This window comes from Amblyomma americanum, chromosome 1 (assembly GCF_052857255.1).
Source record: "Amblyomma americanum isolate KBUSLIRL-KWMA chromosome 1, ASM5285725v1, whole genome shotgun sequence".
Taxonomy (NCBI): Eukaryota; Metazoa; Arthropoda; class Arachnida; order Ixodida; family Ixodidae; genus Amblyomma; species Amblyomma americanum.
In genome coordinates this window covers 269,773,615-269,798,138 of record NC_135497.1, presented here as the reverse complement: position 1 = coordinate 269,798,138, position 24,524 = coordinate 269,773,615, and the positions used below count along the sequence as shown (strand labels likewise).

The 24,524-nt window shown below is 43.9% G+C and overlaps 1 protein-coding gene across 4 annotated transcripts in view; it reads left to right on the top strand.

The window, feature by feature from the left end:
* LOC144115064 (uncharacterized) overlaps positions 1-24,524 on the top strand; it is a 159,817-nt gene that overhangs the window by 63,778 nt on the left and 71,515 nt on the right. For all 4 annotated transcript variants that reach the window (XM_077649199.1, XM_077649201.1, XM_077649200.1 and 1 more), the window contains exons 17-22: positions 152-335; positions 4,779-4,835; positions 10,319-10,484; positions 17,155-17,461; positions 21,332-21,734; positions 22,436-22,533. In XM_077649199.1, the coding sequence (XP_077505325.1) occupies positions 152-335; positions 4,779-4,835; positions 10,319-10,484; positions 17,155-17,461; positions 21,332-21,734; positions 22,436-22,533 (1,215 nt within the window). The remainder of the gene's footprint in view (positions 1-151; positions 336-4,778; positions 4,836-10,318; positions 10,485-17,154; positions 17,462-21,331; positions 21,735-22,435; positions 22,534-24,524) is intronic.

The following is a 24,524-nucleotide window of genomic DNA, read 5'->3' as shown; positions in this document are numbered from 1 at the left end:
GGAGATGCATCAGCGAGCAAAAGGACAGTGTTACAGACTACCGTAGTTGGCTCTATGCTCCTCGTTTGATACCAGCTTTTTAGCTTTAGTGTTGTACTAAAATTGCAAATGATTATTCTGTCATAAGTTTGTGTATTGGTTTTGATTCTAGGGATACAACAGAGATGGTGGCATGAAGATGCTTAGCTGCATTCTTGAAGAGTCGTCACTGCCACAGAGTTCAAAGCCTAGTGTTATTGGTTCAAAGCCATCAGTTCTTGATGAGGAGCCTTCATATCACCTCATGCCTGATCCAAATACCATTGCTAGAGCCTGGAAAAAGAAATCTGTGAAAGGTGAGTTTATTTGTTGGTTTGAGAGAAGTGGTGTATGAGATGTGTGTACACAGGGTACATTGAGATCCAAGGATGATATTGAAAAACTCTCTGTTCTGCACAGATGTAGGAACACATGTATGGTGACCTAAATCTGCAGATAGGGCAGTGCAAGTAGCTTGCTTGAAGGTCCTCATGCAGTAGCCAACCGATTTTTCAGACTCCAATAATTTAGACATGCCCGATATTTCGGGCTTCGTTAAGGAACCATCACGCACCTCATAGGAATGTGCACATATTCTCAACCGATATTTCGGACTCTGTCGAGTCGCTGGCCATGAAAACAGGCTGTTCTTGCTTTGCGTGCAATGCAACACGTTTGCGGCGTGACTTACAGCCGCGGCACACAGTCTGGTATCGTTGATGTGAGGTAGTTTGGACTTGACGAAAGCAAGATTCTGAGTCAGATACAATCAAACATTATTGCTTGCTAGCAGAACATGGGAAACGTCGAAGTTCACGATTTTTGAAGTGTTTTTTTCGTGAAAAAGTTATTATTTTTAAAGTTCACTGATTTTTCACTGTTTGATTATTCGTACCATTTTACGGGTCCCTCCAAGTCCGAAAAATTGGTTGGTGAATGTATTTATCAAAAACAGCTTGGTACACTAGCATGCATGACATCACAATGAAGCTAAATGACCTCACTGTCTTAAAACTTGTGCTTAGTATTGAAATTTTAGGCTATAAATAACATTTTTAATTGTCAGAAACAAAATTTTATGAAAATGTTGGCAAATAGTTGTAGCATTATGTTCATAAAACAGAAGGAAACTATTGTGATCGCCGGCTGGTATTTCAGACTTGGTGGGACACATAAAATTGTCCCAATTATCGGACAGTCCGAAAAATTTGTGAGCTTTAAAAAAAATCACTTTGCTATGAAAAAGGAGTTTGAAAAACTGAGTTTCGCCATTTCCCATATTTAGCCTGTAGACGATAGTATTAGTTGGCATTGGAGTTGGCATCATGCTTTCGTCTGTGCCGTGCAGCACTTATCTGCAGCACTTGCCCATGCTTGCCCATGGTACTTGCTGCTTCACACCTCAAACCAGCCTTCTTTGCTAGCATGCTGCAATGCCTGCCGCTTGGCGTCTGTTTCCCTAGGCAACATTGGGGAGAGCTACAGGAGGAAGCAGCACCTCAGTCAGTCGCCCCCTCCCCCAAGCCTGATGAGCAAATTGCAGTGTGGGCAGGGCACTTTTATTTTATTTTTTATTGCCCAATGTAATGTATGCCCTCTCTCCCAACTCCTCCCCCATCCCATCCGCAGTGCAGATAGAGATGTGCGTGCCTGAAAAAAAAAATTAAGGCTATGACTTGGGCAAGTTGGTTCTGATTTATTATTAAACAGTGTGGAGTTATTCACAATAACACATGTTTGCTAAGTGATCCATGAATAACACTCAGTGATAAGGAGATCACCTATTTATCCGGAAAAGGCATCCAACTTTCATGTGTGCTTGCACCACGGCGATGTGGTGTTTTTTGCCGTTCTGTATGGTGAGGAGCATTTTTTCTTTTATGTTTGGTGTTCTTTTTGGAAAGGAAAGCTTATAAAGATCGTTTCTCCGAATAAAAAATCAATTACGTGTCAACGCTTCTGTTGCGCTTTCTTTCTTTGGTCTGTCCTGTCTTCCCGCTCTGTTTAACAATGAATCTTTGCCCTTGCGTCAAAAAAACATAGCATCATCAACAATGAATCTCAAAAAAAAAAACCTTGGAAAATATAGGAAAGGTTTTTTTATCACTCAGAAGGAAACAAAATTCAAAAATTTCTAAGCGGGATTTTCTGCACAGCATCACCTCACTATGCACTGTAAAATTTGGTCTGAACCAGCCTTTTGGGAGTCTGCTAAGTATGTGGAGCTGTCTGTACACTAGCAAGGTCTTTGTAGCCATGAATCGATGACATCAGTTGCATGTCGGCTTCACCGAATTCCCCCATCGTTTGGCATGTGAAGCAGACTGGCTAGTTTGGTAACGTGCATACAGAGTGGTGCAACAGGCTTTTAAGGGAGTGTGTGCAAAAACTTGTGTAAGTGCACTCGAACCTCAGTGTGGGAAAAAGTGCACAAGCATTTCCCTTCCCAGCAGTGGCAAGTCACTGTCGCAATGGTTTGAATCAATTGTGTATATGAAATATATCACTATCTTCTCCTGAAAAGCTTTTGCAATGGCTTTATTTTGTTGCAAAAAATATAATTCACTAATTTCTGAGTTATGAAATAAATTTCCTTAATGAAGCTGTCTTTTTGCTGAGTTACATATCTTTCTTCAAAAAACAGGAAATTTTTTTTTTCCTGAGATTTTAAATTTTCTTGAACTTTTACATCTATAACCACAGGTAGCAGAGTTGTCCGAGTGGCAGTAGATGCTGCCGCTGTCTTGTTACCAGTGCAGTTGTGCGCTCAGGCTTGTGAGCTCTTTAGCGCTGTCTTCTTTGTAGCCCACCTGATCAATGTTAACATAGAGCGTACCATTAACTCGAGTGGCTACAGTGAGGTACACAAAATGCCAAGCCTAGGTGAGCTGATCCGCCCGATTGAATCCATTTGACTTCACGATGGCACCTTCTACGGCGGTAAACAGGTGGCCGGTTGTGGGAAGTGTGCTTGCTAGCATTCATGTTAGGTCGAAAAAATCGAAACGTTCTGGCTCAGTCTTGTTGCTGTCTACTTCTGCCCGAAAAATCACTTTTGAACTCCGACGAGTCTGAAATATTCGTTGCAAATATGTACTACTGGGGACAAGTTTCTGGGACGCGAGTTGTAGCTCCACCTTGCTACCCAGTCGCCTGATATTGTGAAGAGAGGAAGGAGCATTTAGGCCTTTAATGTCTTCATACAATATCAGGCGACTGGGTAGCGAGGTGGAGCTACAATAAATGTTTTTCCTAGAACTCGTGTCCCGGAAACTTTTGTTCCCATTAGTACATGCTTTATGAGGCGAGAGACTATTTCTTCATAAAATTCGAAATTTTGTGCAAGTTTGAATTATTGGAGCTCAAAAAATTAGTCCGCTATGTACAAAAAACTTTTGAATTATGCAAATTGCTTTTTAAGAGTGCTAGCGCTTACCACTCGCATTCGAACGTTTCTTGTCCATCCGAGATTTCAAGATGGTGGCCGGTCATGTGATCAAATTGTTGCAGCATCATGCAAAATGTGACCCCCATCACGGGACCGTGCTTGCGCAGTCGTCAGGACGGCAGGACAGCCGGTTTGCCCTTATGCTGGCGCTCTGCTATATATGCACTGTCTGAACGGATGCTGAGACTGGTGGCACTTGGGGTCGCCATTGGTGACAAATTTGTGACCCATTCGTTTGGCGCAGAGGGTTTGGAGTGGTGGCAAACGAGTGGGCACGATTTGGCGCACAAATTTGTTATTCGAGTTGAAGCCTGGTGTGTGTGAGGGATTCATACTGACGACCTTTGGTCCTCGAAACCGTAATGGGGGCAACCTTCGGTGGGCCGTGGTGGGTGAACCAGTGGTTGCAGAGGGATGTGGGTGGTACCGAACAAATCTTCGTTTCGTGATGTACACATTTGTATCTGAATTTGGGACCTGGGAGTGAGATTCGGATGTAACGAATTTGAGCCTCGGATATAACGAAGGTGCACGTTAATAGTCATTGTTAATAATAATGTAAAGCGTAGTCGAAAGCATAGGTGAAAACAACTTAGCAAACGCTCTTCATTTGATTTCGCATTCGCTATTTATTCTTTTTTTTTTAAATGCAGAAATACATTCTTGGCCTCTACCTAGCACTTTAGAGTAAGTCTCGGGATTTTATGTAAGCCCATTGGGTTCTTGCTGTATGGATCCTATACCATCTGTCGAGTGATGCCAGGACTTTGCATTCAGCATACACCATACACTTAACAGGTGGCAACACTATGGTCATTTTTGCAGCCAATTGCATGTTTGCTTGCAGTCTGTGGCATGATATAAGCTTTGGTCATGGTAGGCACAGGTGAGCTAGATGAAGAATCTTTGTTGGATGCTCAATATCGCTATGGTTAATAAGCCTCAGGTGTTGACCAGAAGATTGCAAATACGTATAGACTACATCTTCACTGTGACCGTAGTAGCTCTCGAGGTTATACCGTTTTCTACATCGGCTGTCATATGCCTCTCTGCAAGCCAGAAGCTCAGTTGCAGTGAAAAAAAAAAGAGGATAAAGTGTCAAGTGATATGCAAAGATTTCTTACCATCACAGTGCTTTATTGGTGTTCTTCACCGATGGTGTTTATGTGGTAAGTCCAAAAATGTTGCCTTCAGCATGCAAAACCTATAACATCTCAGGGAATTAGGCACAGCGACTAGTTTAATACAGCATTCATGTGTACACGAGTAGGAGATGAACTTTGGCCGAACATAATTATTGAAACTTCTCCAGGTGCTGCTGCAGCTGCACCCACGCCAAGAAAAATGTCGGCTCCTCCGACTTTGTCAGGTACGTACTGGTGTGCTTTATCTATAAGCAGTTGCAAGTGGTTGACACCTTGTTAGCTTTATGCACAGTGTTAGAGGTATTTAAGGCAATGTCATAGTGCGTCTTCACTACACAGGCACTGCGCTGAAAATTTGGTTGCAGCTGCCAGCTAGTCTGGAAGGTGCCAATGTTTGGTGGACCCACTGCGTCCGCCTGCCTACATCAGTTCATAGGCGATGTTGGGGTTTTTGCTGATAGCAGTAAAGTTGTCAGTGGAAGGCCAGCATTGTGATGAAAACACTGTCAGCATTCAGAAATTCTGTCGCATGTCATGCAAGCTTGCGGTGAGGAATGACATTTCTGTGTCTGTGAAAATAAGTGATGACACGCCAACACACGTTCTGTTTACAGTTATTTCTTTCGTGGTCTGGCTGGCACTTTTCATTTAGCGGCATGGGCTGGGACGTTTTAATTTTTTTTTGATGTTCTGACATAGATTTTGTCACATTAGTACTAGCTCATCATACCTAGTGAGACGAACGAGAACTCTTATTTCTGATTCCTTTTGGTTGGCTCATTATAGTATTCGTGACTTTTATTGTTAGAGACGTTCTTCCAAAGTGACCATTAATAACCAGCTAGCTACACATTAAATTAATATTCATGAAAGTGGTCGTTTCAACATTGGTCGTTTCCACAAACTAAGCTGCAGCCTATTTTAACAGAATGGGCAACTTCCTCGGTGCATGCTCCCTTCCTGTCAGGCAGGTGTAATGGAGGCAGGTTAACTCCATTACAAAGCCTGAACAGCATATTGGCCTTGGAAAACAATGTCCTTGTTCTCAGATCGCTCGATCCTTTTCAGATGGTGGGAAAAGTTGTAAATGTGGGGGCTGTAATCAGTTCCTTTTTTTTTTCCTTTTTTTGTGGGCAGCACATTCAGGGTTGATTCTTGTTGGGTGTATTCATGTTTCATGTATTGTAGTAGCCTTTCTGTGACCAAAGCTAGTTTGTGAGCTGTTGAGTAGCTAGCCAAAGCGACTTGTTGATGAAAGCTGAATGCATGAAATGAAGACAGGAGCTGCTGATGGCATTAAGGGTAACAATGCCTCTTTTCACATGTTAAAATGTGCAGAATGATGAGCTAGTTGTCTTGGGTCAAAGGCCAACATACCCCCTTGTTTTCTCTTCTCCTTTTTTCATTTCACTTCATTTTTTCTTTCTTCCTTCGCTTTTTCCTCCTTTCCTAAACACTGCCACAACCCTGCCTGGCTTTAGGTTCCTTCCCTCTTCTTACCTCTTCAACTTTTCATTTAGCGTCGCCTTCCCTGCAATGCCTTCCCTGCAATGCCTCTTCCCTGCAATGCCTCTTCTCTGCAATGCCTCTTCCCTGCACAGCCTTTCCTGCACAGCCTTCCCTGCACCACTACAGCCTGTCTTTGTTAGTGCCTAGAAGTGCAGAGTGTGCAAAAAATGTGTGGCGAGAATGAGGAACACAGAACAAATATTGACTGACGACTAAAATTTATTTCATAAGGAGCAAAACATGAGAGGGGAAGAAGCAAGTTTAACAAAAAGACAATACACAAAAGCTGCTTTTCTTGCTGTGCTGCAGCCTCTTTCTTTAGCTCACTTGACACTTTTCTTGCTATAGAGTCGCCGCGGTGGCTGAGTGGTTACGGCGCTCGGCTGCTAGCCCAAAAGACGCGGGTTCGATCCCGGCCGCGGCGGCCGAATTTCGATGGAGGTGAAATTCAAGAGGCTCGTGTACTATGCGATATCAGTGCACGTTAAAGAACCCCAGGTGGTCGAAATTCCTGGATCCCTTCACTACGGTGTCTCTCATAGCCTGAGTCGCTTTGGGACGTTAAACCCCCATAAACCAAACCAAACTTTTCTTGCTACAGCTGCCAGATATGTGTTATACAGACACTTGCAAGGGACCATGAAAATGTTCATCTTATCAGGAGTTCATCTTAACAGAAGTGCCCCAGAAAAGATATGCGAGCATGCTAGGTGTGCCCAGGGATATGTTGCATGAAAAGAAACAAAATGGCCTATTAGTGAGAGAGAGAACAGTAAATAGAACACTTACTGCACTATGCATGAAGTGATATGAAGAGGGAGGGCATGAAATAACTTATGGCATCTTGGTCTTAGCAGTGATCTAGTTTTCATTTTTCACTGGCTTTCTCTCTCTCTGTTCTGCAGCAAGTGCTATGCTATATTTTTTTTTTGCTCTCCTTTTGACTCTGAGTGCTCTGAAGGTGCCCAGCTGGTCAGCCGTGCTCTTATCTCGCTCCTTCCACTGCGCACCTGTTACAGAAACCAACTCTGTGAGCAGGTGCACCATGCGCCTGTGCATCCGCTGCTCTCTATGTGCACGTGGTGCCGATATCTGACCACCTTTATGCTGCAAACCTATGTTGCACTGTCGCTTCAGTCAGCTCTCAACTAGGGGTGTGCGAATATTGAAATTTTCTAATACGAATCGAATACGAATATGAAGAAAAAATGGCTTTGAATATCGAATCTAATATTGAATATCTGTTCAGTACAAAAAAAATTTCAGAAAACAATGAGCAAGCAAACATTGTTGCCCTTATTTTTTTCAAAATAGTGTATGGTCTTTGCAACTAAAATATAAAAACTTGACTGCCTCAGTACCATATAAAAAAACACAATGTGCACAGAAATGTATACTACTTGATTAGACAGCATAACAGTATGCAAACAATAATGAGGGCATGGAAAATAAAATCCATAAAATGACAAGACTGGTAACAAAAAAATAACATGATGACTATTAAACCTCATTCATTCAGAGTTCAAGGGACCGGAAGAAATGCGCGGTTTATCTGAAGGCCTCTGCGAATAAAATTACCCGCACTCCCCAGAAAAAAACAAATGCTGCCGAAAATGCTGAAGATGAAGTTAGGCCTTACGAGGTGGCTCCGTCGCGCTAACACCTGTAAGCCCGTGACGAGCCACCCGTTTTGGAGTGCTGGAAGAACAACACAAATGCAAGCATGGGGCCAGAGAACACCCACTGGCGTCGGAGCGGCGAGGCGGTTTCTAAAAAGGAAAAAGAAATAAGCCGTGTGGAGCTGGGATTGGACTATTGGCGAATGCACGGGCCGACATTTGAAGTTGCTGCGGGGCAGCGGTGAAGCTCAGAAACCGAAACTACGCAGCTCCTTGCGACAGATGCCTTCCGATCGTTGCCACGCCTGCCGTTACGCCTGCTAAAGAGGTGTGCAGGTCACAATGCACCATGCAATAGGCGAGATTTTGACAGGATCGCTTGCCCTACTGTAACTACTCGACGCGCCCCTTCAGGAGGCTCCCGCGGCATTCCGCAAGTAGGCTTTCTCGCATAGCTTAGTTTACAAAACGGGATGGCGGAAGTCACGTTCGGAGAGTTATGAAGGCGACAGAACGCATTCTTCGGATGCGGACATTAAATATGTAACGTATTACCGAAGAATTAAAAAAAAAGCGCGATTTCGCGTTGCGATTGCTCGAAGCGGGCCGTCGGCCATCTTGTTCGCAGCACGGGTGATATGTGGGAAAGCCCACTTGGGGAAATTTTTACGAGGTGAAGCCTTGCGGGATGCGGTCGGTCCGCGTGATAAACGGCAGAGAAGGAAGCGGATAGGACTTCTGTGTTGTTTTCCTGGAATTTTTAACTAGAATATCGGCTAATTTGGCCAGATATTGTGGTTTTGCCATGGCCAAATTTATGAAAGTATGCGTAGTATATGATCACTGGCGAGTATTCGGGAATTTTCGAATATTCGGAAATTCACGAATATCAATTTTTGAATACGAATACAAATCGAATATCAAACATATTCGATTCGTATTTGAAATTTCGAATATTCGCACACCCCTACTCTGAACTGCTTAAGCCCGAGTCAGAGCTGGTGCACTCTATGCCTGCGTGCCTTTTTCCCTGCCAGAGTCAACTGGTGGCACGTGACATGCATGCAATGCTAAAGTCTATGTGGCCATGTCAAATTTCTGTATGCAGGCAGGCTCGAAGGTGCCTTGCCTTTTTTGAAAAAGATTCTCCTCAAGAAAGTGCACCCCACAAGACAACTTCTCCACACCTTTGAGCGAAGGTTGGCGCAAACTATCTCACGGGGTGGCGCTTCCTTGCATGGAGGTGCTTTAAATTTTTTCTTTCCTCGACAGTGCCGCACGGACGCTTCTTTAGTACTTTTGTGTGGTGTTGCCATGGTTTATTATTGGCACGAAAGTTAGTCTTAACCAAAGGGCATGGAAAACAGTTCATCTTAAGTGGATTCTTTTTTTTTTTTTACGCTGAATCCTATGGGAAACCAACAAAATGCTTTCAGATGGTTCCTCTTAATCGAGAATTCATCTTAGCCGAGTTGGTCTTAGCAGGAGTCTACTGTTGTTTTCGTTTCCCTGTGCCACCGGTTTGGTGCTGTCAGTGACAATGGTTTGTAAATTTTCTTTGGGCCTTTTCACAGGCGGCATATTGCAATTGTCATTGCCCGTGAATGGGCTGGCTGTGTAAAAGGTTTTTTGCTGCCTTCAACCAAGTTACTTTTTGACCCGTTCCTTCTGTTTTGTATTTTTCTGTCTTCTTAGCTTTTATGCACTGTATTGGTAGCGATTGATTGCACTAAATTGCAGTATGCCACCGCAACAGAACATGCGTGTTGCAACTGCTGCCTGACACTTTCGGATCATCATGATCAATGGCGACTTCATGCTTAAAAGCACTTTGTCATTTCATTTGTGAATTAAGAAGTTTAGCGACGGTGAAAATGTCATAAAATGCTAGCACTTGTTGGTTTAACATCAGTAAATATATGCTGCAGCATGGAGTGTTCACAGCATTGTACATAGGAAACAATCTGGAACAGGTCCCAACAGCGGGTGCTGAAAGTCCTAAGTGTTTTGCTGCCTTGACAAACGCTAGTAAAATTGGGACCAAAGCTTTTGCCTCTGGAGGCATTGTCACGCAGTCAAAAAATACCTCTTACACTGTACCTGCCGCGGTGGCTTTGGTTATGGCGCTTGGCTGCTGACCTGAAAGATGCGGGTTCGATCCTAGCCGCGGCGGTCGAATTTCGATGGAGGCAAAATTCTAGAGGCCCGTGTAATATGCGATGTCAGTGCACGTTAAAGAACCCCAGGTGGTTGAAATTTCCAGAGCCCTTCACTACGGTGTCTCTTGTAGCCTGAGTCGCTTTGGGACGTTAAATCCCCATAAACCATAAACTTCCGACACTGTGGGGTTATGGTGTAATATATCGTAGTGTATCAGTTTCAGGCACTAGAATGCTTGTGTTTGTGGAAACTTTGTGCAAGTTGGAACATTTCTGTTAGACAGCGTTTGGTTGAGATCTGTTTGTATAGCTGTCACTGTTGGTACAGCTGCCTATGCTGCCATTGCTGCCACCTTAGAGTGATAATAACAATGTTAACAAAGTCTGAGGCCAGAATTGCATTATTTTTTTTTCTTGCAGAGGGCCTGCAAAGGGAAAACGAGTATGCATCTGGAGGCACATCAGCTGAGGGTTTGACGTCTTTATTGGAGGAAGACACTGGCGCACCAAGCAGCTCCTTTACCACAAGCCACAGAAATGCCACAGTATCTGTCCAGTCTTCAAAATCTGAAGGTGCCCCTGAAAAGTAAGCACATGTACTGATTGATTGCTGAGCAAATCTATAAATTTCTTGTAGCTTCACACAAATTCTCCAAATGGCACTTTGTTATTTGTTGGAGATAGGAAACAAATATAGCGCTGACAAACACATCTGGTGTTAATATACAGTAGAATCTCGTTACAACGAACTTCACGGGACCGCCGAATTTAAATCGTTATTTTGAAATATCGTAGTACTGAAAAACCATTATTTTCATGTCAGTAATGCATCACAAGAACTAAAATTACGTACCTTTGCAGCAGATTTACGTGTTGGTAAGTAAATAATAAACGATAACGCTGGGCACAGTTTAACTACAATTTATTGCTTGAAGAAGTCTGTTATCTTCTTCTGGCGAGTAGACGACAAACGCTGCAGGACGAACGCCTCCACATCCTCGACCTTCCTGTGCACGTCATCGGGGACATCTTTGCAGCGCCCAAGGAATGATCGGGTCTTCTCTAGAAAGACTAGGACATCCGAGCCGGAAACAACCTCTTCCTCTTCGTGCGCTGATCCAGTGTCGGCATCGTCTTCGTTGCTACTACATTCTTCTTGCTCACGCACTTGATTCACGATGTCTTCGGTGGTGAGCTCCGCGGATGTAGCCGCCGCGCTGTCGCTATCCACATAATTCGAAAGTCGCTGTCCACATAAGTCGCTGTCCACGGTAGTTGCCCAGCCGCAGACGTTTTCTTGAGGGAGCCAGCTGCGACTCTCGATGTAGTTTTATGATCTTGTCCCGATCTTTGAGCATCGTTGCCATTGTTGACGGTGTAATGTCAAGCTCCCTGCACAAGTCCGCTTGCTTTTTTCCAGCAGCTGCGACAGAATGTCCGCTTTTTCTTTAAGCGAAATTTGGCGTCACTTCTTTTTAACGCGGGGGCCAGGAGAACTCATTGTCAGCAAGGCTAATGCACAACACAATCACAGCGCCGATAACTTTGCAGATCCTAATGTTCGCTGTCGACGTGGTGACACTGCGCTGAATAGGCTTAAGACTACTGCGCAGTACATGACCACACACTGGATGGATGATAATGGCTTTACGCTTTGTATTGGGAGGCAGCTTGCGCCGCCTAGCCTATATTAATTCAACGCCACACTCGCGTGATGGCGATACCGCTGGGGCTGTATCCATTGCAACGAGTTCCCCAGCGCATAGCTGATGCTTCGTATAATGATGACAGGCGTCAGCTTCAGGGATTTGGTACGGAACTTCGACGGAACTTCGTAATAACGAAGCGTCTTGCGACGAATGCGAGATTAAATTACATACGTTATTCTGAAATATTCGGTAATTTGAAATTCGTAGTACTGAAAGTTTTTTACATTGAAAGTATAGGCATTTTGGCGGGGAATTAAAAAAATTCGTAAATCTGAAAATTTCATTAATCTGATGTTCGTAGTAATGAGATTTTACTGTAGAAAGCACTATATATACATGTATTTTTGAAATATGGTTCTGTGAAACCATTTTATGAATGTTTTTATTTTAACAAATTCTTACTTTGAGAATTTCAAATTGGGTTTTATATATTTATTACCTTGGTTTTATGAACCGACTGACCAATGAACTTGATTTCATAAAGCTCTCCATATGGCAAATAGGCGGAGATGAGGTGAAAAAAATGTTAGTATGACCTTGCTTGTGCTCCTGCAAAGACAAAAGCAAAATATAGTCGGGTCACTGCCTGTTCTGCTACGCTGGAAAGGTAGCTGTGCAAGGTCATCGACACAATTTTTATATAAATAAGCCTTGATCTGATGGAGGCTGTTGTAGCTACTGAGATGCTGTCCGGAATAGGAAATCTGTCAGTCATCACGAATTGCTTTAAGCATGCCTCGTTCAAAATGGTTTATGACACTAAAGTCTGGTTTAGCTGGCCTCAGTCAATAGCTCACAGGCAGGCCACTTCCAGCTTGTCACTGTCCTGTCAGGAATGAGCTGCGGTGACTATACATAAATGCTGATTGCACTGCAGACGTGAATGGGGAAGTGACTTTCGATGATCGGAACCTTCTGGAGCTTAGCATTGACAAGAAAAAAAACTTAGAGGATGCTTAAGCTTCACTTTTAAGGGTAGAATGTGATAGCGTTATCGAGCCACTGCTGCTTGTTGGCAGCCACTATCTGCAGCCGCGTGCGCGGAGGATTGTGGGGGTGAGGGCGTTGACGGAGCAGCTGCGCAGAGCCTCCTCCGCTCGTGCTCCTGGGATTTTTCAGGGATGAATGACGCGACGGAGCCGTAGCAGCCTTTGACTGCGGCGGCGCCAACGATGACGCCGGATTTTCTGCCTCACAAGCTTCATAACTCTATCACGTTAAAAGCTGTCAAAAGATGACCTGTGATACTGCCTTGGATTTGGCACCAAGAGCCGGGAGGCCATAAATGCAATCAACCACCTGGAATGATTTGCTTGGCATGAAAGCATTGAGGGCACTATCATTGCATCAGTGAGCCATGAGAACTTCATGATTGATGCCTTTGCTTCCAAACTGGACACAATACAAAATTTATTTGCTAAAATATAAATTTTTAGTTTCCTCAAAACATTTGCATGTTTCACGATTTACAAAAATTTGATGCCTTTGTCGACTTAGTAAAATCAGCTTCAAATGTATGGGAAGCGTAAAGACCACAATTGACTTCTCCCATTTTCAAGACAAAAAAATTAGTGTTGTGTACAATCTTTTTCTTTTTTTAGTGACAATGAAGGCATGCTTACACATTCTTTCTGCTGGTGATTAATTTTGAAGGTTTCTGCAATTTTGATGCTGTGTTTTTGTTAACGTTGTTGTGTTCTCTGAGCTGGTTGTTTAGGCATTGGCTTAATTGTCCAACACACACAAAAAGCTGGCTTTGCATTAGGGTATATCTGCATTGTTGCATTTTCTTGCTGCCATTTACTTTTGATCAGATACAAAGCAGATTCTTGGTGACTGCAAGTATCATATAGATGCCTCTGTCACTGGCTGGCTGTGGCTGGCCTGAATAGTTTGAGATCTGGTCATAATTATATCTTTTGTAATTTTCTTGAGGTCTTAAACCCCTTCTAGTGTCATATTTATGCAAATATGATGAGTGTCACTTACCCTTCGTTCTTTTCTATTGATGACGTCAGAAAAGAGATGTTGCTAACACACAATTCCGTGAAAAATGCCCAAATCAGTGATTTTTTACAGAATTGTGAGTAACTAGGGGCTTTATTTATGGCTCATATGCATCTTAGGGGCATTACACCTCCCACATACCATATTGTTTATTAATGTAAAAACTTGTTAAGTTAAATTCTTTTGGCACCGAAACAGTTTGCATTTATCATTGTGCATATGTTGTCTTACCCAGATCTTTTTGCATTGTGTCCATGACTAAGTAGCTATCTCTGGACTGTTCATCTTGTCAGAGAATTCTGCTGAGCAAAATTATCTGATGGGAAGGCCTCTGTTTATTTAGTAGCATAAATCTGAGAAACATGAACAGGGCAGCTATTTATACAACATGTAATTGTGTGATGGGAAGTCCTACATCGTGTGATCTCCACTACTCTGGCGGCATTGCAGTACTATACGATCCTGGCTGCGGCAGTCGCTTTTCAATGGAGGCGAAATGTTAGAGGCCCATGTACTGTGCAGTGTCGGTGCACTGCACACCAGGTGGTCGCAATTATCCGGAGCCCTGCACTACAGCATCCCTTGTAGCCTGAGTCGCTTTGGGATCTTAAACCCCCATAAAACCGTAAACCATTGCAATACTATCGACTATTTACCACCTGCCCTCCCCACGGCAGGTGGTGCCACTAGGACGGCCGTCATTTCTGGCCTTCAGTGCCGCAGTTAACACCATCGGTGCACAGTGTGATCCGCTACTGCGCAGCTTGTGTACGAATGTCAAGTGACTCGTAAGCACCCCTGCCGTGGTGCGGATTTCATTTGTATTGTTGATGCCGTGTGTATGGGGCACTGCATGGCACAGGCCACTGCTTTTCTAGGAGCTGTTCGGCAACTTCATGCTGCTTTCAGAGAGGGCAGAGCATTGATGAGTAAGTAGCTCTACAAACGAAATAAACAAAAATATCACGAACCTCCTTCTCCAATTTATTTTGGCACCAGCAGTAGCTGCAGCAGTGTGAGAACAAGCTGGTGATATCTTAACAGTAGTAATGTATTGTACTGTTGCACTGTCGCTGCATTATTTTTGCAGTGTATTAATAAGTATTTCGTTGTGGCTATTAGTGTGAACACACGTACGTTTGCAATTCATCGTGTGAAGAAAAAAGGTCTATGTGTGCAAACCTGTAACCTTGCTCGCTTTTGACATAAAACACTGATCCAGTAAATTGCTGCTTTCTTAGGCATTCAGTAAGGGCTCCCTGGGCATCAGTATAGTGCTGACTGGACTGTCGTGTACACTTGGAGTTAGCACGGTAAAAGCTGCAGCTGAACTAGTTGGCAACAGTCCTGAGGAGAGGTGTTTCGATAATTCCCTTGCCTGATGCAAAGGCCTACAGAATTACGCTAATGCACAAAACAGTGGTGAAATTTATCATGATAGGATTCTGTTTATTTAAGCTTATTCCAGCTGGCTAGAGCTGCAGGTGCTGAACTCCAGTGCAGTTTTCAGTCTTTCTTTCGCCAGAGTGCACAGCTGAACGCCGAGCTCCCGAAGTGGCCTTTAAGCAACGTGCATGATCTTCCATTGGAAGCCGAAACGTTAGCGGAAGATAAATATCTGGGCAATCGTTCTGCAATCACAATCACATGCATAATGCTGAACGGTGCACATTGTTGTAGCTCTTAGCACATTTCTCCTTTCGGAAAAAGTGATCCTTGGAAAGCAAGCTTTCAGGGTGTTGCTCCACTTTTAATCTATGCAGTTTGACAGCATGTTATACGATCCAGAAAGAGCATTAGAGAGTGAATTGATTAAAAAAATAAGAATGTGCAGATGGCAGACTGTGGTTTGTTGACACGTTCGAGCTGATGCAGGCAGTCTGAAGGAGACGCGTAAATGAGGTGGTTGAAGCAAACATTTTCCAGCGTCAGCACATACTATGTGCATTAACACGAAGTGTTTTTGTGGATTCCGAGAGCTAGTTATCCTCAGCGAGAGCCGGAACAGCATCTTGCAGCTGGGAGACAGCGAACCACCAGCCGCCAGGTCACGTGACCGCATGTGGATGGCGCCCATGCTCTCACTGTGAAGCATCTCAGTGTTGTGAATATATGGTGACATGGCAATTCTAGCCTGACTGTGGCTACCGAGGATTACACTGAAGCATAACTCACATCAAATTATAGTATCTTGCCTTCCCTTGTGGCCAGGAGCAGACTAACAACTGTGGCTGCAACACGTTTTATGGGTTTTGATTAAGCAGCTGCGAATATTCAATAATTTCGAATATTCGGTCGAATAATAAACTGTTCGATATTCGACTCTAACCAAATGTTTGGTATTCGAAATCTCGATGTATTCGTCCTGAGCGAATAACTTTTCTGGAACTCTTGATTCGTACTCCGGGATCACAACGTGGCACGCTCACAACCAGAGCTGCAACTCTGCGCTGCATGCCTGCACTCTCGCGCATATGCTAGAGCTGGTCTGTGCATGCTCACGGAAACAGATGCGAGCAGGTGGAAGCACGGCGCCCAGATCTGTACCTGCGAGGTGTCTGCGGTCATGCTAACCGTGGTGCGCACATACCGTAACTGGCATCGTGGCATGCATCAGTATAGTGCAATCCGCTTCTGCGCGCTGCTAGTGCGCACATGCTGATTGGTCCCGACGGGGCAGGCGTGCGCACAGCTGGCTGGCGCCTAGTGGCGTCCTCGGGCCGTATGTGCGTGCACAGTGGCTCCGTACGGAATCGGATCGCCATAGTTGCCACGAATCACGCTGTGCTGAATTTCTCTAATCGGAGGAGGCGCAGTTCTCTTGATTTCCATGGGATGAGTTTGAGCAGACTGCAGGTGCCGTAGCCGCTCTCCTCCACATGAAATTTGCAAATCAAGCTCGACAGCGCGAGCACGAGAGGAAGCTAGCACATTGTGACAGGTGCCCCTTTGCTACACCTGATGCTGGGTGGCATTGGGCGTGCAGTGCATATACCTAGCAGGTGTCCATGGAATCGTCGCTTAAAAGCAATAGCTGCATAATGATGCACTTGCAGTTAAGACCAGCACTCGGGGGGTCTTATAGGTCTCGCACTCCACAAATATCGGCTCCGCTTGTAGGCCAACTCCCAAACTACCGATGGCCACTTTTGCAGGACGTTGACACAGCTTCGATGAGTGTGATAAAGTTCAATGCATTCTCTTTTTTTATGTAATGGCCTTGTGTTTTCACAAAATACGTAATTTTTAAAATGCCTGTTGTGCTAGAAGTATTTTAAATGTTCACTTTGAAATTTTGCGAAGAAAATTGCTATTCAGTTCGAAATCGCTTTGAACCAAAAAACTACTATTCACGCATGCCTAGTTTTGATACGTGTTCCACTCAAGTCTTTGTTCTTATATTTATCCTGGCACTGCATTACCAGAGAGGGGAATGAGAAAAATGTGGAAATAGAGAAGCAGAGAAAAACAAATACCAAGAGCACACCCTTGTGTTTATTTGATACAGGCATGGTTTTTGTTTGTCCTTTCAAATTTCAGAATGCTGCCAGACAAGCCAGCAGTTTTGGTGGTTGACTCTCATTCAATGGCAAGGTCTCTTTCAAAGCCCAAAGAGGCTGCTGGAAAGGCTGGCGGCCAAGATCTTCAGCAGCACAGGCATAGCAAAAGCAGCGAAACATCATTGGTGCCTGTGCGAGACTCCAAAGTGGCCATTGGGGCTTTTGGAGTTTTTGGCAGGTCTGAGCCTTTGCGGGCAAGTTTGGACAGTAACAGAGCCTGGGACGTGCTTGAGACCCAAGCGAAGGCTCTTCAAGCATCAGCAGAAACAGTGCGGCAGTTGGCACAGGTATGCAGTGCTGCAGTGTTTCGGGTGCTTTCATATAGATGCCAGTTTAAGACTGCTGGATGATAGATTTCAGTTTAATTGAGGATTTGATTGGTAGCATCCATTGTATTTTTGTGAGGTTTAAGATGTCATATGTACAGCATTGTGTGACAGTTCATTTTTAGCTTTAGGTTGATGCGGGTTATTAACCAAGGCATTATCATATAAGATGGGCCAGGCGTGCATAGGATTGAAACTTCATGCAGACGGGCTTTCATTTCTGAAAGTGTCCAGTGTGCTTTTTTTTCATTGCATATCTCTTCTTAACTACATACACTACATAGCATCACATGCTATGTAGTGTATGTATACATAGCATCACTACATTGCATCACTACATACTTCTACATAGGATCACTGTATTTGCATTTACTGCTATATTTGAAAGCAGTGGTGCCGCTGTCCATGGTTCTGTTTATTTTGCTTTTGCCAAGGCAAAAATAAATGTGGCTGCTGACCTCTTTGAATCTAGTAGGCACACAATTGAACTAATGCATTTAGTAGTTTGGAAAAAGCATTATTTAAGGCTCTATGACGAAACAAAAGTGGGCAAGCTATTCATGTGCTTAATAAGAATAACAAGCATGCCATCTGCAACCCTGTGGCATTGAAGACACATTAAAGTGATTGAGTGGTACCTCAAAATTCCTTCATACTTTTTTGGTCTTACTCTCAAGTGAAATTGGATTTGTAGGACAGTGCTTCTATCTTAACTTTTCTTAAGTGCGTGCATTCATGCAGTGAGTTTTCAGAATTAAACCTGTGTCAGCTTTTCTTTTTGTGGTATTGAAAGGATTTAGACAATTTTGTACCAGGTGTATGATGGCCCTATTGCTTATGAAGTGGTGACGTGCAACACATTCACATTATGGGTGAGTGAAGAGCTGCCGGCGGCACTGCGGTACGGTGGTATAACTGATGGAGATAGGGGTACAGCTGTCTGCACTCAACACTGATCTCCACTAAAGGTTAGGCAGCACGAAATCAGTATGATAGCTTTATGTCTATCATCTCATGCCTAAAAAGAAATTAAAATTACCTTTTGGTAACTGAGAAGACAGTGAATAAACTTGCGCTTCATCTCGGTACTTCTTGTAAGACCGGACACTAAGAAGACACAACTGGCACTCGTCTCGTGGGCCTTACCTAACTCCCAACCCTCAAGTGGCAAATAAAGTTGTTTCTCTCCCTCTCTCTCTCTCTCGGTACAGTAGAACCTCCCTATAGTAAAGTAACTCGGACCAGCAAAAATATTTACATATCAGGGTCTTTACTATACCAGTTGTTGGTGAGGGCATGGCTCTGAGGGTGCTCTCTAGTAATTATTTGGCTACTTACTAAACATAGTGTGTGTTAGTTTATAAAAGAAACGCTCACAAATACTTTTTATCCTGCTTTCATTGTCCCTTTGTGATAATTATTTATTTTCAGTTATCACATTTCATGTTATGTTTTCGATTTTGTTTACATCTTAAGGAAGCACTGCATTTGCACAAATGCAATGCGGTTATGAATATAACATGAGTTCACTTTCATGTGAAAACCAAAGTTTTGCGTGAACACTGCGTCATTTACCGCAGCCTCAGCGGTTTTTAGGAAACAATAGTTAAACGCGCGACACAGTCGAGTCGTGGCGGTACTGCTTGTGCAGTGCCACCGCACCTACGTTTCTTGAAATCTTTACTATAACTGAAAAAAAAAATGTACAGTCGTCAATGGGAGGTGAAATGGGACCGCAGTTTCACTTTACTATATCTGAGTTTACTATAGTGGGGTTCTACTGTATATTAGAGGCGTGAGATGTCTGTATGAGTCACGAATTCTGAGATTAGGCATCAAACGGGTGCATAAAGTCTTGTGGGGCCATCTCTGAGCATTATGAACAACTCCACACAAATGGGCCCTCCCTTTCGCATAGACCGATTGCGGCAGCATGCTGTGCAGTGTTGGAGTGGGCCCTGTTGACAACAGGGCCCAAACAGGGCCCAGAGTTCCAAAAGATGCATGACGTCGAGGTCAGGAAGGTATTGAAGCATTCGCCGACATGTTGGCTGTCTTTCGGGAAGTGTTTGAAGAGGCTGCTCGACCAGTGGAAACTACTTCTTAGCTTTTTTTTTTATCTGAAACGAAGCAGTGCAACAAGCAGAGCTTGTTTTTGAAGTCGTACCAGATTCCAAAGACTTTTTCACAAACCCCCAAGAACCCTGCACCAACCCAAAAGGCTGCTGCACACCTTGCCAAGACTGCTGCAGACCTCGGGGGAAAAAAAAAAAACACCGATGGTGATGGACTCTTTCTAAAGAGAAAAGAAGCTCACTCTGAACCTCAAGCAAAAAACTGAAACTTCATGCCTAGGAATCTGGAGAAGCCAGCCACGTGACCCGTGAAGAGCGCCTGTTTTCTTTTTTCTCATCGGAGCTAAGCACAGCATATTGTCTTTTTCTCCAAACTGTAATACCGCTTTTTGAGAAGACAAACTGCCTTCTTCAGGCACAGGCTCCTCAGATTTATGTAGTGAGGGGCCCCTTAAACCACCTTTTCCAGGATCTCCTGACTGGATTTGTGTGCCCAGGCGTTCTCAAGAGATATCATTCATTGCTGGAAGTTGCCTTTGGATCTGTAGAGAACCTAAAAGATGATGAAGACATAGTCATTGGCAGCACAGCCTACTCTGTAGCTGAGACGTTGAGCACAAATGAGAGAGAGCAGTTCTTCTCTGCTGTACGTCTCTGCTTCACAGCAGCATGTGATTACATTCGCCACAAGTTTCCGCTAAAAAGACGTCAACCTCAAGATGGCTGAAGTTGCTCAAGTGCAGGGTCTCCAAACTGCTTCATTCAGTAGCGTACGTCATTTTATTATGACATTCCTTGCTATTCTGCCTCAGCAGAGCGGCGAATCAAGAGAAGAGCCAATCGACGCACTTGAAGTAGAGTTTGCCAACTTGCAAGCATACAAGGTTCCAGCAGACAAATTGAATGAGCCAAGGTTCAACGTGCAGTGGTCACAATTGGCAAATGTTCAAGGTATCGGCGGATCGCTCGGGTTCGACAAAATTTCAATTGTTAGTATGCTGGGCATCCTCTTCATTCCCCACAGCAATGCTGAATGCGCGAGGATATTCAGCAATGTGAACAAAACTCGGAGTTTCGCTCATCTGTCTGCGAGAAAACACTCGAAAGCCTGCTGATGGTGAAAGGGCATCAGAGTAGAACTTGCTTTGAGTAAACTTACTCAGAGAAGTTTCTCAAGCGGGCAAAGTCGGCAACAGCAAAATCATTGCAAAAATAAATTGTGGCCCAATGGAGTTTTCGCTCATTACCCTCCAAGGCATTGATTTCACTTGTGGATGTGAAAACGTGAGTAAGCTTGCCTCAAAAGCTAAATCCCTTGAAACTTCAAAAAACAAGCGTGCTGCCCCACCCCCTCTCGCCGCCAGTGCGACAGTTTTATGAATTTCCAAATATTCAGGTTGGCAGGTATGCTGTTGATGAAGTAATCACAGAAGACCACAGTGCACCTTATTCGAACTCTGTGTCAGTTATTCGATAACTATTGGAAAAGTTGACAACAAATTCGATTTGTTTCTCAAATAATTTTGAGCATGCACTATTTGATTTGCTGTTAAAAAATTTTGAATATTCACACACTCCTAATTCATATTCATTGCAGCTGCAGTCATTTCAAGCATTCCTAAGATATGCACTCGCAGAGAACCTATCATCACTTTCGAAAAAGCATGAAAATTTGCACAGCAAGCTGCAGCTGATATTATTTCCACATTTGATATAAGTACTGTTGACATCACATGCCTGGTTGCCTCAAAAACAGGTTCGTGCACCATCTTTGGTAGAGCTTCATGGTGAGGACATGGTGCAGCGGCTGACAGCTAGTACCGTTGTTGCTGCATCTGCACTGGCAGCTGCCTTGGCTAGTCAACGGCCTGACTGGCAGGCACCAAAGGACAAATGCCAGCGGCGAGACGTATATGCATCATCATCCTCATCCACATCACAGCCTACAGATGCAGGCTTCGAGTCCAATGACAAAACGTCTCCTCAGAGTTCAGCTGAGGAAAGTTGCTCACCACAAACTGGTAGTGGTAAGCAAGTGCTGGAAACCCAACTGGCGTCAAGGCAAGATGGCAGCAATGCCAGCATGGATGACTCTGAGAGGAGTGGATCTTCAGGGGGGGAATCAATTTCTGAGGAACTGGACACATTGGGATTTAGTGGTGAGTGTAATAGAGCGCTCTATCTTTCTGTGCCCAATGTCCTTCTAGGTATTTAAGGTTTTTCAGACTTTAGTGCATTTTTTGCATCCACATTTGTGGAAATTGTCTCTTGTATAGGTAAGATTTTGTTGTGTGGACCCTGCACCTGGAGGAGATATGCACTGGAATATGTGCTGTTATCTGTATGTTCTTGTAGTGGCTTTGGGCACATGGCATTGTTGTTTCTCTAGTTGACATCATTGCCATTAAAAAATAGACTAAATTAGTTAAGGGCGAAAAGACTGAAATCCAGGTAGGTGGCTGGACGGGTGTTTGTATGTTTTGTCTTCCATCTATGAATGTTCACTTTTTATGTATATAGATTGATTGCAGTGTGAATTGTGTTTTGTAATCATGTCTGTTTTATTTAATCAACTTCTGGAATGCGTACTGGAGAAAAATTGTGAAAGAGCATACACTGGCAGCTGTATCCTGCCAGTAATCCCTTATGGGGCCAAAGCTTGGAAGTTAGGATAGGCTTGAAATTGTATTGAGGACAGTGAAGAGAAGATCCCCAGACAAGGGTGAACTTTTCTTCAACTGCAAAGTTTCTGTGAAACATGTATAGCATTCCCTTGTAGCCACATGGCTGTGCTTGAGTGAATGCTAATAAGTAATTACTCCCTCATTATTATAAATGCATATGTGTAATCAACTTGCAGATTCAAGTCTGGATAGAAAGAAGTCAAATTCTGGAACATCCAAGAAACGACAAACAAAAAATGTGCCCCCCCGCTCTCTGGAGAGTAGTGCCACAGAGGTGAGCTCTTCATGTATGATCAACTGTGCGGTGTTGTTTAGTGCGCTAGCACTAGGGCTTTCGTTCCACCGAAAAGCCGTTGTCTGTCTGTCTGGTTTCACATCGACCTGTAAGAGCTGGGTGCCAACCGCCTGGGCGGCAGGTCATATGTAGGTCACGTGACCTTATCACGTCATCACAACCTGCCCACCAGATTGTGAGCGAACTGCCTACCATGGCAGCTCAGTTAATGATTATTTGCGAGAGGTTCCTCGGGAAGAGCAACCTGGGTCTCACAAGCCCCACCGATGGTGGTACCTGCCATCGCAGGGCAGTGGCGTGTCAGTTAACCTCTGCACTACTGTGCCAGGAGTGGTATGGGGACTCCCAGGGATTTGTGAATGTTAAGAAAGACCAGTTCTACTGCAGTACAAGTCTAAACTGATGCAATATCATGGACACTTATATCATATGATATATCAACCAAAGTAAGCCAGTTCAAATCAAGCAAAACCATAGAAAGTTGAGATAAACCATGCAAAACCAGGGTTAACCGTGCGAGCGCATGATAATTCTTGATTAGCCCAAAGTTAAACTACCCGTGATTTTTTTTTAGCAGCAGTGCATGTATCAGCCGAAAGGATTTTGATGCTTTGCCTAGTACAATTCAACTGCATTATAACAAAGTGTAAGGGGCCAGGCAATTTCTTCATTATAGCCATTGCTTTATTGTAGTGATATGCAGCCGTGCTTGCAACTGTTGCATTCGAATAGGCTTCTCTTCCACTGTGCATACCAAGGACAACATAGCTGGTGCTTACTGTGCCACCGATGTGCGCTGCGAGAGCCTTCAATACGTAAAGAGTGCTCACCATGTGGCTAAGTATATGTACACCAACCAAATAGGTCAGCCTTGTCAGCCATTCTCAAACTACTCTGAACCACTTTCAAATGTTAGATTTAGTGCGACTCTCAGCGAGTGCATTTCGACTTGTAAAATGTGGCGACACGATGCTATATTGGGAAAAAAAATACAATTCAGAATGCAATTTTTTTCAGAAATATAGTACGCATGCTAAGTGCATGTTATAGAACCCCGGGTGGTCAAAATTTTCGGAGCCCTTCACTACGGCGTCCCTCATAGCCTGAGTCGCTTTGGGACGTTAAACCCCCATAAACCATGGTATGCATGCGCTTTCCCTCTTCCTTTATTTTTGTAAGGCGAAGCCGCTGCTTCTGTCTTTCACGACACGCGCTTCCCTGGGCAAAGACGTGACGAACTGGTCGAGGGTATATTAGGTGTTTTGCTAGCATCTTCTAAGCAAACACAGATGCGCACCTGTTTCAAGAAAGGAGTCAGTCTGGTTTGCTAGCGTCCTTGAGTCAAGGATTCAGCTGATTAAATGCAGTGCTGACAGTGTAACTCCTGGCAGGTATGTCACGGACAATAAGCACACATCTACTGTAGCTAGACGACACCGGCACGGCCCCGATCTAGTTCTCAAAAGTAAAATCACTCCGGCATTGCACAGGAGTTTTCGCCACACACTTAAGTTGATTGTCCACGTGTACAGTGTGAAGAGTTTCAGCCGAGCGGAGTGAGTTCGCCTAACTCACTACGAGACCAGTGGTTTTGCAGCCAATGTTATTAAAGTTAATGTATAGCACTGCACAAATGACTTTAAATGCACATGTCAATTCTGCAAAATGACACTAAATTTGGTCGTGTGACAGGAGCATTACGACTCGCCAAAATTTAGGAGCTTCTGCATTGTATTTTTTTTATTACACTGAAGTGCACGCTACAAATTATTCACTACGAAGACACTGCAGATACTATTTTTAGGTGCTAGGCATGATGTGAATACTCAATGTTTTCACAGTTCCCTGAGGCAAAATTTCCTCCGTGCTGCGATTCGGCAGATTGCCAGTAGCCTTCAAGTTTAGCAACAAAAAAGAATATATAAATGTTTTACATGCACCTTTCAAAGCCGATTAACATAGAAGAAAAT